Genomic DNA, 22,395 nt, shown 5'->3' on the forward strand with positions numbered 1-22,395 from the left:
TTCAAATATTTTCTTAATTTTAATTAAAAATAAATGCTTTTCCGATCTGTTTTGTGATAGGAAAAGGGAGAAGAGCGAGTTCGGCAAAAGGCGGATTCGAACCTGCGTCGATCGCGTCAAAAGCAACATTCATACACCATATGCCCTACAACCTACGTTACTACAGACGTTGAATAGTGTAGTCTATTTAGTATTTAACTGAAAACGACGGCTTAATTACAGCTTACACGTATTACATTGGACAGTTGTTGGTATTTTAAGCATTATATGAGGTAAATTGCCTGTTTTTGGTTGATACATGACAACTTACTAGCCTAAAAAGATATAAGTTCATGCTCCTTTTCTCCGCTCCACTGCCGCTGAGAGGCCACCATCTTGTTTGAATTTTTTCTGAAATCTCCGAACCGGTCACGTGATCGGCTGCTAACATTCTGATTGGAGGATCTCAAAAAAATGCCCACGACCGATCTAACGAATCCAGATATAAATTTGTTGCTCATTCTCAGTGGGAAGCAGGCAAAGTTGCTCGGCAACATTGCCCGGCAACATTGCTCAAAAAGTTGCCCCGTGTATCATCACCTTAAGAACCATTTCTGAATTATTTTAATGCTTTTTATGCATTAGAAAACGAAGAATTCACAATCTTATCAGCATGATGAATAAGATATATTAACTGGAATAAACTGAAAGAGTGCAGAGAATGTGACCGATCGTGAAGCTGTCCATAACTTGGGTCTAGCATGAGTTTAAGCACTCTCACAAACACTCCCATTAAAATCACGGAAGCTGACTACACTGTGACATGAATCTCTTTCATCGCATCTGCACTTTGTTGTTTATGACGAGTTTCAGTCAGAATTCAGTCAGAGAGCGTGCACGCTGTACAAAACTATTCGTTTCAGCGATGACTAATCTGAACGCCTCTGATTGGCCATCACATTCATAAGCTCAACAGAAACGTGTGTGATTGGTTATAATGCTCAACGCTACAAAACGAAATCTGATGGAATGCCGCAGTGAATGAACTTTAAGTAGTTTGTTTAACCAATAATATCACTTAAACATATATTCTATTCTTTAAAATGTCACAGATACCTTTTTTATTTTTTATTCCATGGCAGAAATTAGCATTCAAGGGAAAAAAATAAAAATGCACAATCCAGCACGCATTCCTACTCCTCTTCTTCTTCCTTGTCCTGATCCATCTATTCCTCTCCCAGACATTATTTTTCCTCTCTCTGCTTGTCTGTGTTGTTCTGCATCCTCAAACAAAAAACCCAAAAACAATTTGGAGTCCTATTTTACTGTGTAACTTCAACACCTGACTATGCTTTAGGGGAATTTACAGTTAAGACCCAGGGAACAGAAATGATGAATAAAGACGAGGAGTCAGAGATGCAGTCAATTGAAGAAAAATTTAATGAAGAAAATAGTTTGTAGTTTCATTAGCAGAAGTCAGCTTCAGTACTCGCGAGGAGTTCGTAGGCCACTTTGCGTACAAACTCAATACAGCAGAAATTATACTCTAACAAAGGTCACTAACTACATCATTACTCCATGTGAAAAGGATTCTGATTGGTTGAAACACATGTATGTTTAATCTAAAAGAAACTCTTCAAGGATTATTTAGGTGACAACGAGATTAGAGTTTAGGAAAAAAGAGGCCCTGATGATCTTTGTGACTGAAGGCAGCCAAAATGGGCTTGAGGAGTTAAAAACATGTGACCTGTGCTGGCAAAAGGAGTTGGAATGTGCATGGGCTAATTGACCCTTCACTGGGAGTTTGATTGACAGGCTATCTAACCAATCATAATGCAGAATCCACCCATTCGTCCAACAAAGCAGTCAGGGGAGTTAGTAGATTAGCATTGGTGGACTTGAACTTGAAAAATGATGTGTACTGATGTCTTTCTGAGGTTGAAATGTGGTTCATTCATGTTTATTTGATTATATAAATTAACTAGTAAGAAGAGATGATCGGTTCACAAGCCGCTTGATCTGAGGGGCTACAGCGATCTGTCACAACACATTAAAGAGCCACAAAACTGTATTTGTTTAAATTTCTTTAAAAATTACTAAATTTGAGACTTTACTTTGTTTCATATCAAAAGTAACCTGCTCTGTCTTGTCTGATACGTTGTCAGTGTCCTCTTTGCTCTTTGCTCCTCTTTGCCTGATTCCAACGAATCATACATAATTTTGGTTTTTTAAATGGAGAATGTGAAAATAAGAGAACACATTTTTGAAAATGTGTTCATTTTGACTCATTTTGCCACACAGGTCACACATTTTAATTAGCAATTGTAAAAAAAAAAAAAAAAAAAAAAAAAATAATAATAATAATAATAGAAAGCAATCATTTCCAAAGGTGTTTCAGCCATTAGTATGTCATGTTGAGGGTTCACAATCATCTCTTAGCTGCTTGAACACTGACGGTCTTGAATCCACGGAGGATGATGGGCAGATTTGTCAACACTAAACTACCGTGAAGCATCTTGTCACCCGTCATCCTGGGAATGATACTGATGGGCCTCCAAATGGTTTCTCCAGGCTGGATCGTAAGGCTGAAATATAAAGCACAGGACATTTAAAAGATTAAAACAGGCAAGCATCACTTACCATACTTGAGTTCTTGATCAATGTTGTGATATATGAATAAAAACCTAAAGTAAATCTGTTCATCATATAAAACAACAATCATGTCTCTTCAGACAATTTGGATGAAACCACTCCATACATATGGATTTATTTTACTGTCTCTTTATAAACATTTTGAAGCATCAGATTTTTGGGTGAACAGACTTTCAATGGAGGGACAGAAATTTTTCAGATTTCATTACAAATATCAGTTACTTTCTCACTGAAGAAATGGAAGTCAGAAGACAGAAAGGGATGACGCTTAAAGTTCTGTGTATAAGTTTTGGATATTAAATTACTTTCTCTCATACAAGCTAATTATGCTGAGACAATCTTTGATTTTTCTGAAAATAGTTACACTGTGATGCTTTCTAAACATTAAACTTGTCTGAACATCAACCAAAGGTGTGTATTTAGGGCGGAGCTATCTGTTTGTCTGACCAATGGCAGACAGGGATGTGTTTGGAAAACCTTTTGAAAAACAGTCACTGAACTTAATTACATGGTTATTTTTGTGAATTTGTTTGGCGACCTCTCAGAAAAGAGCTATAAAAATTGAAATGTACCTGATCTGAACCTTCTCAAAGAGTCCTGAACCCTCTATGGTGAGTTCACCGCTCACTGCAACATCAAACGTGTTGGTAAATGTCACCATGGCAAGTTGCTGCTCGTTGATGATGACCGAGCGCTTGTTTTGAACCTGAAAAACAAAACAAACAAAAAATAAAACACAGGGTTCATACCAAATTGCTTTAACTCAATTCATTTTCAACGCAAATAAAAATCTTTATATCTTAAAAATCCTCATAATGTCCATAATCTTGGAGTAATACATGTCTTTATTAAGTAGTGAAAAACAAGCTGAAAATGGAAATTTAGCTGAACAAGCTGAAAATTTAGTCACAAAACAAACATCTTGCATTTGCAAACAATTGTAGGATGGGACTCGTTTTTGTCCACTGTGAATTGATTGGTATGAAAGGGGTCTATATATATAAATTTAAGTGTCTAAGATGGGCCACCAGTACATGTATTTTGAGGGCAGGGCTCTTGATGTGGAACTCTTCTGAAGCCATCACTCTCTTCTGAGACTCCACATCCTCTATAACCACAGCCAGGTTAACCTGATGATCCTCCATCACCTCCTTCAGCATGTACTCCTTGAAGGAGATCTCGTGTTTTACAGTCATGGCTGGTGGAGAACAACAAACAGGAATCATGGAGTTGACTGCGCAATCCCTAACAAATCATTTCAACACATTTTGGTGGTATTCAAAAATTATGTAGTCCAATAATATCCAGATGGGTGTTGTTACATTGTAAGGCTTGTTCAAGGTCAAATTGGGTGCATTGCATTGGGGGGTTTTATTGCCTGTTTTCCCAAAAGATGAAGACTGTAATTTTACATTTTTTGTGCATATCTGCAAAAAGCAAAATCTGTAATTTTTTGTTTTGTTTTGTTATCTTGTTGGGCTTTATTTTTTAAATTGTGGCAATTAGTTTGGCTGTACTACTCAGCAAACTCTTTATACTTCTTAACTTTCTTAATATCCAAAACAAAAAAAGACTCTTGATAAGATTGTGGATCGAGATCCTGCCTGAAAAAAATTATGATATTTTTGAAAACATCTGCAGGTTCAAATTTCTGGTTATAAGTAGGCTACATTTTAAACTCATTTTAAGCAGTTTTTGTTGTTCAGTATAGGTCGCAGAACTCTTACTTTCATACGGGCCGATCACCAGATCATTGTCAGCCTTCCAGAAGGCTTCAGTGGGATTGCAGTTGTACTCTTTGCTCTGAGCGTTCACATGTTTTCTCAGTTTTTTCGAAACATCCCCTTCGTTAATGATTATGACGTTGAAAGAAATGTTTTCTCCGACTATGGGAGCTTTCAAGAGCTGGAGAGAAACTGCAATGCCCTCAGGAACTGCATGAAAAGACACACAAAATTAAATGTTAGATCACTGTGTTCAGTCATATTATTCAAACAAGGAGCAGTGTTTATGAGGGGAAAAAATGCTAGAACATAGCAACTTTTCCCCTAGCATCTTCAGCACTGCAAACTAGAAGAGAGTATTTGTAAAATGTAGATGAATAACAAAAAAAAAAACAAAAAAAAAACATATAAATAAAATAAATATTTATATTAAATATTACTATTATTATTATTATTGCTGTATTCTATCTATCTATCTATCTATCTATAAATAATTTATTTTTCATGCATATTTATATATTTTTTTTAATTACAATTGTGTATGCTTGCACCAAGACAAATAAAAGATTATACTAAAAAATGAAATATACATGGAACACAGACACACACACACACACACACACACACACACACACACACACACACACACACACACACACACTCACACATATTACTCAAACAAGGAGCAGTGTTTATGAGGGGAAAAAATGCTAGAACATACCAACTTTCCCCAAATCACCTTCAGCATCTGAAAATAGAAGAGAGTATTTGTAAAATGTAGATGAATAACAAAAAATATATAAATAAAATAATAAATATTTATATTAAATATTACTATTATTATTATTGCTGTATTCTATCTATCTATCTATCTATCTATAAATAATTTGTTTCATGCAAATTTATAAATTTTTATTAATTACAATTGTGTATGCTTGCACCAAGACAAATAAAAGATTATACTAAAAAATGAAATATACATGGAACACACACACACACACACACACACACACACACACACATATTACTCAAACAAGGAGCAGTGTTTATGAGGGGAAAAAATGCTAGAACATACCAACTTTCCCCAAATCACCGTCAGCATCTGAAACTAGAGAGTATTTGTAAAATGTAGATGAATAACAAAAAATATATAAATAAAATAATACATATTTATATCTATCTATCTATCTATCTATCTATCTATCTACCTATAAATAATTTATTTTTCATGCATATTTATATATTTTTATTAATTACAATTGTGTATGCTTGCACCAAGACAAATAAAAGATTATACTAAAAAATGAAATATACGTGGAACACACACACACGTTTGTTTTTCTGAATTGTTGGGGCATTCCATAGGCGTAATGGTTTTTATACTGTACAAACCGTATTTTCTATCGCCCTACACTACCCCTACACCTAAACCTACCCATCACAGGAAACTGTGCACATTTTTACTTTCTCAAAAAAAATTCCGTATGATTTATAAGCCTTTTGAAAAGTGGGGACATGGAGTAATGTCCTCATAAGTCACCCTCTCCTTGTAATACCTATGTCATACCCATGTCATTATACAAATTTGTGTCCTGATATGTCACAAAAACGCGCACACACACACACACACACACACACACACACACACACACACACACACACACACACTCACACACATATGAAGACTTCAGATGCAAAAGCCTCTAAGTGCTGTCTAAAATTAGCATTTTTATCAGGCATGTTTATGTTCAGTGTAGCGTCTGGATAGATCCGGCTAGTCAATCAACTTTGGACATTTCAGAATGCTTTTAGCCTCCTGAACTGTGCATGTAAATCACGAGTCGGCTCCGGCAAGTCCGGGACCAATTGCCCCATTGGCACCTTTGTTACCCCAGTAAAGAAAAACAGAACACATTCTCACCAGCTCCAGAGACTTCAAAGAGTCACCCTGGTGGGACTAAAGGACATATGGTCACAGACAATGGCCACAACCCCAATACACACACACATACAGACACTCACAAACACGCATGGAGATTGTGAATGTACATTTATCCTCCAAATATGACTGTGCCAATATGTACCTGTCGCTGTATTTAAAGGTGCATGTATTTATCCCTAGTATATAAGCTTAGCTATGACTGTAGTTGTATTAGTTTTCTTCTAAACGATAAAACTCAAGTATAAACTGTATCTCACCTTTTATGTCTTTGCCATCTGACAAGTTTGGTCTCATTGTAAAGCTTTCGTTATGCTCTAATTGAAAATGTATGTCACATGACTGTAAAATGCATTCTTCTATTTTTAATGGTACTTTGAAGAAAATGTACTCAGATCGGACACTTCATAAACCATGCAAATTAGGTCATAAATGGAGACAAAGAAAGAGTTTGCCCGCCAAAATCGCACCCTCATCATTGGCTGATGTATCCCAGGAGGCGTTCTGGCCTGTTGTCCTTAAAACACAATGACACGCATCTCTCATTGTCTCTCGATTGTCTCTCGCCATTTAACACACGTCTCTCCCGGACGTCTCGGCGACCGCGCTTCCATCACGCGCCCCCTCTCTTCGGGACGACCATCTTTTGGCAACAAGTTTCTTTGTCAAACCCTCTTCATCCGTCGCCCTAAGTCTTCTCTCTTCATCGCCTAGGAGACGGACTCTTTTTCTTTATTTTCCGGTTATCTTACTCTTAAGTTAAACCCTTGTTTGAAAATCCCGCCGAAGAACACCTTCTCGGAAAAGGACCAATCGCTTCAGCCGCACGCACCGAAACTCCTGCAGAAACACGAAACGACCACAGCACCTGAACCTATGCAAGTATAGAACCATTCTTTCCAAAGCGTTTTAAGCTCGATGTGTAAGCTGAGTTTCCTTGCTGGCTCTCAAAGGTTTTAACTGTTAGTAAGTTGCCATTCCTTTGATCACCTCTGTTTTCTTGACTTTACTTTCGCTTTCTATATATGTGTATTGTTTGTGTATGTTTAGTAGTATAGTCTCTGTATCCGTAGTTTCATATATATTAAATACATTATATTCATGCTCGATTGTCTTTTTTTGCTCATGCAACAAACCCAGGTCACTTTAACGTTTCGATCCAGTATCCTTGCTTTACGCATTGATGCTAGAATAGGAAGTCTTTCTCGTGGCCAGAGAAAAACCTTCCTTTTATAATCGGCTATGAGGAGCTAACGGTTTGCTGGACAAACTAATAGTTTCTCTAAATTATTATCAAACCAGAACTAATCATATATGTGATTGATTATAATTCGTTGTAATTAACTCACAATATATGTATAATTCCCTCTCGGGTCGGTATATGTATTATAATTAATCATAAAGCTTTATGATTTATTATATTCATATATTTCACCCATAAATTAATTAAATACCTGTACAGATTCGCTACATCAGTTATTTCAATATTTTCATTTTAATGGCAATAAATAGTGAAATTACTGAGCCTAAACATAGGAGCCTGATAAAAATACTCGTTTTAGAAGAAAATTTCAGATGGCACTTAGAGGCTTTTGCATCTGAAGTCTTCATATGTCTGTGCTCTCTCGCTCTCTCTCTCTCTCTCTCTCTCTCTCTCTCTCTCTCTCTCTCTGTGTGTGTGTGTTTTCTATGTATATTTCATTTTTTTAGTATTAGCATTTTTTAAATTTTTTATTTGTCTTGGTGCAAGCATACACAATTGTATTTTGTGACTGATTTCCTTTTTTATCTATCTTGTTGAAAAGTATCAATAAAAAGAGATAAAATTGATTATTAATATGATTTTAATGGACATTGAGTTAATTTATCAGTCACGTGTATCAAAATGTATCCTCAAAGTCTTCCAGAAACCTTTTTTTAAGAACAAATGTTTTTTTACAATTATTATTTTGGTGATGTTGATACTAGTTAGATTAATTATAATAAATGGAATGATAAAATGGCTTACGTTCAATGCTTCTCAGTTTAACTTTAAAGGGAGCTCTGAAGTGAACACATCTGAAGTCATCTAAATGTGAAAGATATTAGAGGTTTGAATAAAGGTTTATGTAGAAGTAAGTATTTTTTTCTGTCATTCTCAGTTTTTCTCTTACCCTCCTTAGGTTTGTATTCTGCCGTGATGTCCTGCATTTTCTTGGATCCGGGATGTTTGGTACAGATCAGGACTCCAACTCTGTCCTTTTCAACAGCGCATGATAATCTATTCCCATTTCTTATGATTATTTTATGCACATCTGCATTCATTTCTGCATAAATGAACGGAACATCGAATGGCATGTCCACCTTCTTCTCAGAAATGGCTTTAACAGAAGCAGGGCCACAGCGGAATATTCCTGTGACAGAGAATCATTCATTTGGTGTTTTAGCATAAAGAACATCATACCCCTGCTGAAAAATAGCATTTTGCTTTGGAACAACTGATTTTTTATTTTTTTGGCACAGATTAAATGCACATGATTTTTCTGTATGCATTAAAATGACTGTAATGACCGACCCCTGCTCTTCTTTTGAGGTGTGGAGTCAAGAGCCTGCCAGCCATCATAACCTTGACCCAGATCAGGCCTCTTCATCCAGCTCTCCACCCACACATGGAAGTTCCTGAAACAGGCCAAGCATTTTTCCTTAGTATGCATTAAACAGCTATTTCACGGTATTTCTGTTATTTTTTCATCAAATAAATGCAGCCTTGATTAACATAAGAGACTTCTCTCAAATACATTTCAAAATCTTACAGACTCCAACATTTTACATTTAAGATGGCGCAGCGGACGGCTGCCTTGGTTTGGAGCTCTCCCATTCTTCTTTTGTTTTTGTTTGTTTGTTGTGCTTTTGGTCAATCTTTTCCTCACAGTTTTTACAGGAGACAAACTACTTAATATTAGACAACATACACCAGACAATATGTTTCCGGTTTTTGATTATTCAGATGTTTTGTTGAACATTCTAAACAAAGGGGCTACAGCGCCGATCAAACACGCTGTCAGACGTATGTGAGGGAAGCGAGCCGGTGTGCCGGTTAAGGTCTGTAAGCGTTCATCTAGCGAATCTCCGATCCCTTCCTCACAAAACGGATGAACTGCTTCTCACCTGCACAAATAGGAACTTTTCAAACTCGGCTGCATTGTGCTTCACTGAAACCTGGCTGAGTGAAGCCATTCCGGCGTCGTGCTACATCTGCAGGTGTTCCGAGCGGATCGAGTGGCGTTAAAGGCACAATATGTATGCCAGAGGTCACATTTTCAAAACAATAACAAAGGTGAAGCATGATTATGCTAAGAAGGAGAGTGGAATGATGTAGTTTTCATCATGCAGAGAAGAATGGAATTCACAAATCATGTTCACGGATGAGGTAATGAAGTAGTTTTTGTACTACCTGTACATTTGATTACTCTGTTTTATGCTTTCATAATGAATTCACTGCAAAGAACGTGAAATTTAATGCTATAATAGCCTGTTACTGATATGTGACTGTGTTTCAAATTATTTGGTGGGTTAATGCTGCAAAGTTTTACGTGTTTAAAACAATCGTACTAAAAGTAAATTTGAACGAATCCACAGTGCAAGTAATGGCTAAATATATTTGTGCAACACAAACTGTATTTCATTTCACTGCCATAGACTTGGTCACCAGACTTGATAAAAAGCATTACTGAAGTACAAAGTGCAATATAACTCTATGTGAAATTTCAAGTCTCTGTCAAGTCCAAGTTTGTCGCGATGCTTTCTCCATCTCGAAAACGCCACGGCGATATTGATCCTTGTTTTATTTCTCCGTTTGTCCCAAAGTCTGCTTGCCTCATTTGATCTACAATGAATAATCGTGATCCATGATGACTGAACAACACAACAGCGGCGTGCTAGATGCTGTATAACCAACACTTTCGCATTCGTCCACGTGAGTTGGCATGGTTTCTACAAGCAGAATCTGAGGATAGCGTGGATATTACGTCATTGACAGGCGATAATGAGTGCGTTTACATGCACCCTCAAATTGCGATTATAATGGGATTTTGGTAATATTGCGATTAAACTTTACCTCATGTGAACGCAATACTTAAATCAAACGAATGCGATTAAGCTCATAATCGTAGTACCCATAATTGCATTAAACTAGGTGGTGTACGCCGATTTTAATCGCAATAAACAAGCATGTAAACACCTTAATCGCATCATTACCACTCTGACCAAAGTGCGCACGTGCTCGGACGTACACGGATGCCGTGTGTTGTTCACACAATTTCACGAATGAACTCTGTGACATAATTCTGAAGTTTTCTCTTCACCAAATCACTAAACTCTGTTAACACAAGTCGCTGCGCCGTATCTTAATCCAGACAGCGCAAAGAACGTGCCGGAAGCGTAGGCAAACCTGGTATTGCGACATTCATCACAACACCATATAATATCTAGTACCCTGTTTACACCTGAATTTAGTGTCAAAATGAATCTTAATACCAGGTGAAAACACGGCCTAAAAAAAAGCTACTCTGAAAAGCTGAAAAAAAAACCAAAAAAAAAACAGTTTTCAGCCAAAACCAGTTTGGACAGCTCTGAGGAACATCACCAAGTACAAGATGTTACTGAATATTAAATGTTATTATGTGTCCTGTTCTATTCTGATTTTAGTAATATAACAAGAAGATTTTCAGCTTTCAGAATGTAACTCACCAAATGCTATCCTGGCCAGCTATGGACAGCTTTTCCCCCATCTCTGAGTAATATTCCTCAATCACCATGTTGTCATTTGAGTCGTGACCGGAGTGGAAGTTGGTGACCACTCGAGTTGGAATGCCGAGGGCTCTCATTACTGTTACACAAACAACTGCATTTGATATTGAACATCAACAGCACTAATTAAATTACTAATGACCCATTCTAGGAACACTTCACGCAAAAACAATGTTTACACACAATTACACAGCCCCATGCTGATCCAAGCACAGATTATTTTCATTCAGTTTATGAAACAAAAAGAAAATGACCATTGGTTTTTTAAGAGTTTGGCTGTATAAATCACCGTATATTTTCATTCACACTTTTGAACGGTAGTGTAAGAACTCATAACGATCACACCTGTACACATGACAGCAGCGAACACCCAGCACTGTCCGTATTTCACAGGGCTGAATTGTGTTTCTGACCACATCCTGAGAATATCTCCACTGCCAGACCATGTCGAGGGGTTGACACCGCCGCTGTAGTTTTGTGTCCAGTTCCCCTGTAACACCCCTTTGTCATCCTGACAGTTCACCTGTTTAGAAAGACAGAGACTATATTAGTAGATTGAGAGTGGCAATGGAGATCAGAGAATGAGAGGAGGAGATCCTCACCATAGCGGAGACCACGCGGCTGATGTACACCGGACTGCTGCGGTTCAGCAGATCTTTCTTCATGTCGGCTTGAGATTGAGGACTTAACTGCAGTAACTGCATACAGATGTCCAGCATCCCTTTATCATACTGAAAATACATTTAACAGGAGTTAATGAGAAACAATTTTCCAGTGCTATGCCATTAAAGTCAATGGTGAAACATCTCACCTGATTAAAAGACCAGGGTCTGAGGAACATGTTACAGGGGCTGCCCTTATACAGCACGCCATAATCACTACAGACGTATTCATTCCTCAGATCCTCCGACGGCAGGAACACTGAATCATCTACAGAATAACACAACAGGATTTTTGTTGATTGATCTTTGTTTAATGATAATAAATGAAAGCAAAAAGGGACACAAGGCTCAAGGCTATGGATCACAGTGATTTTACCACAGTTAATTGATGTAGTTTTGTACATATGGATGTGAAGTTCTATAAAAGGGCAAGAGATGTAAAACAATAAAAGATGATTTTTGAAGGATCATGTGCAGCTGATCAGTCTAATGATGCTGAAAATTCAGCTTTACATCACAGGAATGAAATACATTTTACAATATATTATATAACTGCTTATTCCAGTGAATTATTCATGAGATGCATCATAAATGAAAGACCACAAATGTGCAATATACTGTATGTTGTCTTGTTTCATACTGTTACAACAAAAAATAAAATAAAATAAAATAACGACTTTTATAGTGATGGCCGATTTCAAAATTTCAGCGGTTCGGAGCGCCAAAGTCATGTGATTTCAGCAGTTTGGCGGTTTGACACACGATCTGAATCATGATTCGATACACTGATTCATAACGCTCCGAAGCTTCCTGAAGCAGTATTTTGAAATCGGCCATCACTATATAAGTCGTTATTTCGTTTTTTTTGGCGCACCAAAAATATTCTCGTCGCTTTATAATATTAATATTGAACCACTGTACTCACATGAACTGATTTAAATATGTTTTTAGTACATTAATGGATCTTGAGAGAGGAAATGTCATTGCTGGCTATGGAGGCCTCACTGAGCCATCGGATTTCAACAAAAATATCTTAATTTGTGTTCCGAAGATTAACGAAGGTCTTACGGGTGTGGAACGACATGAGGGTGAGTAATAAATGACAGAATTTTCATTTTTGGGTGAACTAACCCTTTAACCATTGCGATAATAAATACACACGTTTATGGAAAATACCAGAGGCTGCTTGAGGAACATAGACAATTCTTACATGATTATAATCGTATATTTATTTGGTTTAAAATTTTATCTGTCTCTTCCCTGTGCCTTGGTTGATACCAGACAAATGCATACGCATATCTTTCACAGATTCACACACTCCGGTTAACTCGTATAACTCATAACTCCTGTTTTCCTCTCATGAGCTCCCTCTGTTGCTCTGGCTGAAAGGATAACAGTATAGTGAGACGGAGAGATCGCTCAAACGTCCTCGGATTGCAATCATCGCATAATTTAGAGGAAACTTAATAGAAATGCTCAGAAAAGTGACGTAAACACAGGGTATGTTATCAATATATTTCTAAATGTGTAAGCCTTTGGACTTAAAAGCCTTAATGGAGTTGTTTTGTGCATTCTTGTGATCGTAAATAAATGGAAGCAGGTGCAACTGAATAGGTATATGTTCCTTTTTATGTCAATATAAATATCAGTTAGATTCAGCATGATTGATGTGCACTCCTGGCATAAATTAATAAATTACTTTTACTGTAACATTTTTTATTGTAAAACATTGTTCAAATATTGATACTGGAATCTTAAAACTTTAAGTACAAGCCAAACATTTGCAAGTTTGGATTGCTAAATCTTGAATGACTGTCAACAGTTGAATGAATGAGTTTCACGTCCAGCTTGTTTACTTTGAACCGGAAAACACTCCCACTTTTGACACAAGGCATCATGGGGCGTAGGAAACTTGTGGATAGAAAATGTAAAAAAAAAAAAAAAAAAATACTGGTAAATGTGTTTAGCTTCAATGTAATGCAGACCTACTGCTCATTTACTATGGAAGCTTGTTTCAGCCGCGGAATAAAAAAAAATTGTGTTATCTCTCAGTTGGGATTTTGTAAGAAGATCTCAGAGAAAAAAAGTTTGAATTCTAAAATACGTCGCAATTATCTTTTTATTTTTTATTGCGTGACAAAAACACGCTTACTTTACAGTTCTTTCTCCTACTCACCTTCACACCAGGGGTTGCAGAGGAGCGTGAAATGGCCGAGAAAATAGGTTTTGGCACTCTGGCCGGTCTCGACTCTCAGCTGGAGTTCATAGACTCCTACATAGGCAGACACAGGGCTGGACAGTGATACTGCCAGTGGACAGGGTGTATACGGGATGGGTAGGCTCTTCTCCTGAATGGCACTCCATTGATTTGGAGAAGGCTGTCCAGACACAGAGAGAGGGACGTCCACATTCAGCGGCCCTGCGGCGAGGAGAGAGCAGTTAGTGAATATAAAACAAACAAATGACAATGATTCTGGAAGTGAGATACTATTCACTCAATACACTTTCAGTGACTTACCATGAATCCAAGGCTTTTACCCTGTGGTGCCATCCCAAAGAGGCCCAACATTCTTTTATTCTGCTGAAGATATTTTGAATAATATTTGTAGCCAAGCAGATCTGGGGCACCATTGACTTTCATAATAGGAAAAAAATAAAACTGTGGAAGTGAACGGTGCCCCAGATTTGTTTGGTTATTAACATTCATCGTAATATCTTCTTTTGTGTTCAGCAGAACAAAGAAATTCATACAGTTTTGGAACAACTCAATGGTGAGTAAATGATGACAGAATTTTCATTTTGGGGTGAACTATCCCTTTAAGTGAGAAAATATATGAATAGAGAAGTTTCGTAGACAAATGTGTTAAACGTGTCAATTGTTTATGTGTAAAATTAAAACAAAAAAAAAAAATGTGTAAAAAGAACAATACAGCAATGGTGACTGGTCACATATAATTTTTTCAATTGTCCAAACTGAATTTCTGTGAATTGAATTTAATCATTTGTGGAAACAGTCTGTTAACATGGGTTCAATCAGAAATAATATGTTGAGCCAATGGAAAAGTGTGCACACTAAAAGCGTCAGTCAGTGCTGAATATGAGTACTGAATATGCTATCTATTTCATCTTACTGTGCTTAAACTTTTAGATACACACAAGGTTTCCATAAGCACAGTCGATTATGTCTTAAGTGAATGTACACAGTTAGGAGAAAACCAGGTGTGTGTCTGTATATTAGATCAATGCATGAGGTCTTAAAGTGACAGCAGCCTAATGCCGCTTGCCATTAATGTCGATCAAACAACAAAAGACAAAGAGAAAATCACTTACTGCTCTTCACTGAACAACTTAAGTAGCTTTAACAGGAATCAGTCTAGATATATTTTATACAGTGTTGTATAGTGTTTTATTTTTACATTTGTTAATTCAGGTTCTTATTTGAATATTACTGTTAAATACACCTACTGTGAACAAAAATAAAGCACTGTGCATTTCATTTGTATAATATATTGTATTTGTAACATGCATCTTTGTTGTTATTTTTAATAACAATGATAAAATAATGAAATAAATATTTTCACCTGACTGAGCAGTACAGCCAAACTAATTTCTCTATTTTAACCCCTTAAGTGTCACCTCCATTTTTGAGAATAGATATGAAAATGCACTATCCAAACTGAAATGATTATAACTCAAGAATGCTTTGGACTACAGACCTAAGTTTGGTCTTGTTTTAAAGAAGAAATATTTTATATAAAATTTATATTTTATCAAATATATTTTACTGTAAAATTGCTATCAAATGAAAGCCATATGTCTAACCAAGTTGTGTTCCAAATTTGAAGTTGATATCACAAAACCTCTCAGTTACACATGTAACCATGGTTCCCTGAGAAGGGAACGAGACGCTACATCAGAGTCTTCGACGCTGTGGGAACGCCTCTGCGTGATTGCGTTGTGAAACGTGTAAAATCAGTCCAATGGCGTGATGGAATGTCATAGGCGGGTGACGTCATTGACCAGGAAACTATAAAGCATACCCAGACTAAACAGGCATGCAGGAAGTATGGCAACGTGACGCAGCGTAACCTCGAGGGCGGCTTGATCATGCTCCGCTCCCAAAGAAACAACACATAAATCATGTGTATTCCCAACCCGGATGAAGTGAGGGCAAGGAGGAACACATGATTTAAATTGCTATTTGCTTGCCATCATAATAATAATATATATGTGTTTGAAAAAATGTTGGTAGACAGACAACAATAAATAGGACTGACAGTAACACAGATCGCTTGCTGAAGACACAGAAGCTAACACTGTTTGGTCTGGGTATGCTTTATAGTTTCCTGGTCGATGACATCACCCGCCTATGACGTTCCGTCACCCCATTGGACAGATTTTACACGTGCTTCACGACGCAATCACGCAGAGGCGTTCCCACAGCATCGAAGACTCTGACACAGTGCGAGTTCCCTCGAAATGGAAATTGAAGTTCCTTTGAGATTTTGTTTAGGCCTATGTACCAAAAATAGCCACCGGGTGAAACCGACATTCTATTGAATTTTTTTTTATGCATTCTCCTGTTACAAATTGATACATTTCTGTCCAAATATTACTTCTATCACAAAACAAATGGCAAATTTGAGATAAAACCACAAGACCTTTCCGACAATATGTGTTTTGTCAAGATTAGTAAAAAATGTTGCAAATTTTTGTCTTATTCTTTTTTGCATTGTGATAAGTTTTGAACTTAAGTTTAACAGTTTTGAAAAAAGTATGTAATTGGTTTGTACTGTACATAAAGTTTTGCTGTTATTTATGTCTGAGTGAGAAAAGAATTCATGTCAATTGAAAGATGTCGTCATTGAATGCTTTTTGTGCCAAAGCAATGATAAATAAATTATCCACATTTTCGCTCACATAGACTGCTGTTGTGCTTACTGTGTGAAGAGTTTTGAAAAAGTGACCAAAATATTGAGAAATTTGTACAAAACGGTAATGTTAATCAAACAACAAAACACAGCTTTAACAAACATTAATCTATTTTTAATTTATACAGTGAAATTTATGCAGTGTATTTTTACACTTAATTATTACATTTCTGTATTTGAATACCACAGTTATACCTAACTTTTATTTGTACCTGTTCTATTGTTTTTATCTAGGCCTATGCTTGTAATTTTATTCTTAGGCTAGTAGTTTTTGTTGTGGTATCAAAGTATCAATGTATCTGTTGCACCACTAATTTCTGCAATAATATAAACGGTTTTAAATACACAATAAGCAGGTTTATATATTTATCATCAATTAATCCAATTTCATTCAGTCTCAAATATTTTAACTAATATTGATAACTGAATAAATTGAATGAATTTCACAATGCACAGATTCTAAGCAATCTGAATTAATGCATTTTGAATCATTGAATCTTTGTCATTTAAATAAATCAAACAGATGAAAGTAGTTAATAATAAACTAAGTGAAGAAATGTTTCCTGTTTTATTATGGAAGTTTAATTCTTTTGATTATCTTAAAACTGTGCAGTCCATGGACAGGTTATATGCAACTCAAATACAAAAATCATAAATTTAGGACTAAATATTTTAAATATGCAGTAAGATGCTACAGGATTAACCGACTTACAGATCTGACGAATTTAATCATAATTGAGGGAGCGTGAGATGAGATTGCTAGTTTTTTCACACATGCAGATGCAGGCACAAGCGCACAAACATACCTAGAACAAAGACCAGTTTTTCCCTCTGTGGATCGAATGGCCGTCCATCACTGTTAATAAGAATTGTGAACGGCTGTCCTCTCCGCAGCACCAGAGTTTTGGAGCTCAGATCGTCGGTCCTGTGCTGGATCTGGTTTCGGACCTGTTGCAGGTCGACTTTTTGAACCTTGAACTGTGTAGCTATAAAAATGAAAACATGTGAAATGATTATGTGGCAGCTGTAAATGTTTTGATATAAAAATAGAGCTGATTTAAAATCACAAATTACTCAATATAAAGCAATATAAATGAGTAGTATTCATGTTTTTAACATAATTAAATCTTCAATATTATTTCTTCAAATAAAAACAATAAAAATGATCTGAAAATTGTTTTGCAAGCAAAAAATGACATGAACAATTTTCTAAAATTAATAGCTGCAATAATTTGATTTGAAAAAGGATTCATGCAATAAGTTCTTTTAAAAAACATTGCCATTAAATAGTAAAACAAAATGCCTATAAATAGGTAAGACTGATTGATTGAAGCATACCGTTCATGATACAGCTGTGTTGTGGTTTGTTGTTAGACTCAGATGCCTCTTTATTGTGCTTTTTATATGATGTCCTTCGACGCCCCCCTTTTCCACTGAAGTTTCCAGACCGCATACACATGAAGTCAGTTCTTGCAAAATGTTACAATCAACAGATCCAACATATCTCAAACAAGTACATACATGAACCCTGTGTGTGTTTCTGCAGGTTGATACTGTATGTGCAGTCACAGAATGAGTGAATAGTCACATCACTATCATGACCATAGAAGTTAGTGGATTTGCAAAGCTGTGGTTAACTTGCTATAGAGAGCAATACAGAGAGACAGAATGAAATCCTGCAGAAATTTAGGCAACACTTTACAATAAGGTTTCTGTTGTTAACATTAGTTAGTTAGTTAACATGAACTAAGAATGAACAATACTTCTACAGTATTTATTAATGTTAATTTCAACATTTACTAATAGCCTACATTATTAAAATCAAAAGTTGTATTTGTTAACATTAGTTAATGCACCATACTAACATGAACAAACAACGAACAACTGTATTTTTTAACTAACATTAACAAAGATGAATAAATACTTTAACAAATATATTGCTCAATGTTAGTTAATACATTGTTAACAAATGAGACCTTATTGTAAAGTGTTACCGAAATGTATTTAGCACCAGCCCATTCAGTGCAGTGTACTATCATGTAAGCAGGGTTGAGCCTGGTTAGTACCTGGATGGGAGACCTCCTGGGAAAACTAGGTTGCTGCTGGTAGAGGTGTTAGTGAGGCCAGCAGGGGGTGCTCACCTTGTGGTCTGTGTGGATCCTAACGCCCCAGTATAGTGATGGGGAGACTATGCTATCAAAAAGCACCATCCTTCGGATGAGACGTTAAACCGAGGTCCTGACTCTCTGTGGTCGTTAAAAATCCCCAGGATGTCCTTCGAAAAGAGTAGGGGTGTAACCCCAACATCCTGGCCAAATTTGCCCATTGGCCTCTGTCCATCATCACTCTGTCTCTTCTCCACCAATAAGCTGGTGTGTGGTGGGCGTTCTGGCGCAATATGGCTGTCGTCGCATCATCCAGGAGGATGCTGCACATTGGTGGTGATTGAGGAGATTCCCCCTTCAATATGTAAAGCGCTTTGAGTGCCCAGAAGAGCGCTATATAAATGTAAGGAATTAATTAATCATTATACTAACATATTCAAAAAATATTAGATAAAATAAATTAAACTTTTTTTGGAGAACTATCCGTTTAAGTGTTTACTTTTAAAGCACAATAGATGTAATTTAAAAAGATGAAATAAGTGCTTTGTTATTGTACTAAGACATTGAATTAGATTTAGATAGACTTATTCAAGCTTAATTTAATACATTCAGTTTGTCATGAAATAATAATAATAATAATAATAAAGTAAAATATACCCATGGTTTTTCTATATAGACCACATTCTTTATTTTACAGGTTGTGAATGTTTGCTGGAGACATCGCGTATTGTGCAACCCTGAACAATAATATTTACTGTAAATATTCCTTAACACTGCAATCGTCAATACATATCAAGTGCAGCCTTGCTTCAAGCATGGGCGGACTGGCAATCTGGCATTTCTAGCAAATGCCAGAGGGGCCAGTATTTTGTAACATTCAGTTCCTGTAAATGGAAGTTGTTGTTTTATCTTCGGATCACAACATGTTTGATAGATTATTTCTATAAGGTAATACAGCCGAATGGACACGTGCTCCATTTACATGTTCAACTGTTCATAATCTTTACATAATAGGCTAAAATGATCGGCTTTGCATGTGCTTTTATTAGAAAGCTTTTATCGTGGTTTTATGTCACCGTTTTTGCTGTGTAGCCTAATGTTAGGGTTACAAAAAACTAATCGAGCACATATTTCTGTTTTTCCTCGTTGTTTGTCGCATCTTTTTAAGTTGTAAACTGTGTCCCGAATTGTTTATTTTGCAGCATCGTGACTTTCACAATAATGACTGAAATAAGATTCAGTTTTAATAAAGATTTTAAAATGTTCTCTGAACATTTGTTGTAATTCTACTGTTTTAGCTAAAGATTTTGCTAATCTCATTGATGCATGTGATCTTGTTCAATGGGCTAAGGAACCAACACATGTCCATGGTCATACTTTAGATCTCATGGTCTATCCATTTTAAAAAATTCAAATTGAGGAGTTAAGTTTTTCTGACCACAGGCTTGTCGTGTTTACGACTGACCTTCAATGCTGGACTGTTAAAACTAGGAAACCCGTTCTCACTCCCGAGGCGTTAAAGACTGAAACATGGTCAAGCGCCCACAGCGTCACTTGGAATACGCCAACGGTGCCCCTCGGCGTCACTCTATGGACGAACTGGGAACTCCACTGCTTTCAATGGGAATTCTATAGCGTCAAAAACAGACGCGAATTTTATTGGTATGAAATCACGCTTTTACCACAGTATTGGTAGTTTTAATGTGATATTTGTTGTAAATACAGAGTAATCTCAATACTTACCATGCTTTTACCACAGTATTGGTAGTTTTAATGTGATATTTGTTGTAAATACAGAGTAACCTCAACACTTACCATGCTTTTAATGCCTAATAATGTAAAATCCAAAAATTGTAAGGTCAATCAGTACTCTTTTCCTATATATAATCTTATATATTATATATAATGATATTATCTTTTCTCTTGTTTCAGCTAAAAAGACCAAAAGGGCCTTTCGGAAATAAACAGAGGAGACAGAAAGCTGCAACGGCAAATATTTGCAGTGGTATGTTGGTTTTAAGCCTTTATCAAACATTTTATCAAGCATTTGTTAAATAGTCTCAAAGTCTTAAATTAAAATTAAAGTCAATTCCTGTACATATTTATCGTGATATTTGTAAACCAGTTGTCCTTCTTGGATAGTCGGATGTCCCACACACTGTCAGAAAGTTTATATTAATTCCATTGTATACTTTAAAATGATTACAATTGGGCCCAAAATGTTCAACTGATACACAATGTCTCTCCACACCTCATAACCTACCGTCTGTTTGCAAGAGTAGAAAAGCTAATTTGTCTTGTCACATGACATCAGATATTCGATTATTTTGTCATAATCAGATCAGTTACACTCCTGATAATGTCCTGCTTGCATGTGAAACATGTTATTTTTAAACAAATTTATATGAATACAGCTTGTTGTTAAAGACAAACTTTTAATCATGGAAATGCCCACATATGATTGAGCTTATTACATAAATGCATTTAACGTTTAATTATGCAACACTCTTTACAGAAAGAAATCCTACAGTTATGTATAAATTGACAACTTGAATGCAATGTAATAAAATTACCTTCCTTTCTGTCTTGCAGGATTACTTTCAGATTACTTAGTATTTCTTTTTAGATCTCTACAATATCAAACTCAACAGCTCTTTTAAGAGCCAACCCTCACTAGAGCTACTAGTGAGTCGCTGCAAATCTTGCTTCCCAGGTAAAGTTTCTAGATATTTAAATCAGTATTTACTCATCAAATGCTCTCCTGAATGGTATGGTAAATGAACTTATTTATAACTTAATTTATAGTCTTAATTTGTATGTTTTAAGAACAATAGTATTTGCACATAGAGTAAGTAGAGACTTTCTTGTTTTACTGTGCAGAGAAGGAAGTCCAGTCCTCATATCAAAGCAAGCTAAATGAAGTCTTTTGTTTAGGGTGAGGAAGGAATATGACCATCTTGTGCCCAAAGAAGACAGAAAGGTGCGCAAGTCCATTGGTATGTCTTGTGTTGAGGCATTGCTGTAATATGTAATACAGAATTTGATGTTGATCTCTCAAAGGACTTTTAAGTTCTTAAAAAGTTCTTAAAAACCGCACCTTCTGTTTTTCTTACATAAAAGCAGACAAGTGTGATAAAAAGCATTTAGTTAATAAAATCTGGTTACACCGTTCCATTGTTTTGTAAGCACTGGGGTTCTGGGTAGCTTTGGAAGATAATGAGTTGTGGCATATAATAGGAATGAAATAGTAAATGTTCTTTGAATTATGTGTAATATCTGGTTAGTTCTTTGGCTTGAAACAAGGCCTTGTACTGCACAGACCAAAAACATTGAATTTGTGTTTTAAGAGAAGGCACAAACTTCAGAAGATTCTAGAGGAAAAAGATTAATGTGCAGCCACGGAGGAATACAAGAGGCAAAAACTATGCATGGTTATGGGTACTTTATGTGTATGGTAAGTCCTGTGCCTATTCTTAATTCTTGCCATAAAGTTTGTATTGTAGTATTTTAACAATTTTACATTGTACAGGTCATCACTTGGTTTTTGACCAAATGATGCTCTTGAAACAAGTGACAGAAAAGCATGTTGTCTTGAAAGATATCAAGCATCACTGG

The 22,395-nt window shown here is 36.2% G+C and overlaps 1 protein-coding gene across 3 annotated transcripts; it reads right to left on the reverse strand.

Moving 5' to 3' along the window:
• Nucleotides 1-1,396: 1,396 nt before the first annotated feature.
• LOC127522179 (protein-glutamine gamma-glutamyltransferase 5-like) lies at nucleotides 1,397-18,142 on the reverse strand. Of its 3 annotated transcripts, XM_051911823.1 has the most exons (16): nucleotides 18,014-18,142; nucleotides 17,482-17,661; nucleotides 13,921-14,163; nucleotides 11,894-12,012; nucleotides 11,685-11,813; nucleotides 11,428-11,605; nucleotides 11,023-11,161; nucleotides 8,849-8,952; nucleotides 8,448-8,687; nucleotides 8,303-8,362; nucleotides 5,431-5,463; nucleotides 5,077-5,103; nucleotides 4,359-4,565; nucleotides 3,666-3,829; nucleotides 3,204-3,337; nucleotides 1,397-2,564 (listed from the first exon to the last, which is right to left on the reverse strand). In XM_051911823.1, exons 1-16 carry the CDS (start codon nucleotides 18,132-18,134, stop codon nucleotides 2,408-2,410), a joined length of 2,235 nt encoding a protein of 744 aa, XP_051767783.1. In that variant the 5' UTR covers nucleotides 18,135-18,142; the 3' UTR covers nucleotides 1,397-2,407. The 3 variants fall into 3 exon arrangements, with proteins under 3 accessions (XP_051767783.1, XP_051767786.1, XP_051767784.1); XM_051911826.1 differs by lacking the exon at nucleotides 5,431-5,463; XM_051911824.1 differs by lacking the exon at nucleotides 5,077-5,103.
• Nucleotides 18,143-22,395: the final 4,253 nt, after the last annotated feature.

The sequence above is a fragment of the Ctenopharyngodon idella genome, chromosome 11 (assembly GCF_019924925.1).
Source record: "Ctenopharyngodon idella isolate HZGC_01 chromosome 11, HZGC01, whole genome shotgun sequence".
NCBI classification, from domain to species: Eukaryota; Metazoa; Chordata; class Actinopteri; order Cypriniformes; family Xenocyprididae; genus Ctenopharyngodon; species Ctenopharyngodon idella.

What these genes read in the sequence shown, in the direction of transcription:
- LOC127522179 (XM_051911823.1), bottom strand. Translation starts at nt 18,134, where the DNA reads ATGTGTATGCGGTCTGGAAACTTCAGTGGAAAAGGGGGGCGTCGAAGG. An exon ending in GGTGATCGGCCCGTATGAAA is followed by an intron (nt 3,830 to 4,358) that starts GTAAGAGTTCTG and finishes GTTCTCCACCAG; the next exon opens with CCATGACTGTAAAACACGAG. An exon ending in TTTGAGAAGGTTCAGATCAG is followed by an intron (nt 2,565 to 3,203) that starts GTACATTTCAAT and finishes TTTATATTTCAG; the next exon opens with CCTTACGATCCAGCCTGGAG.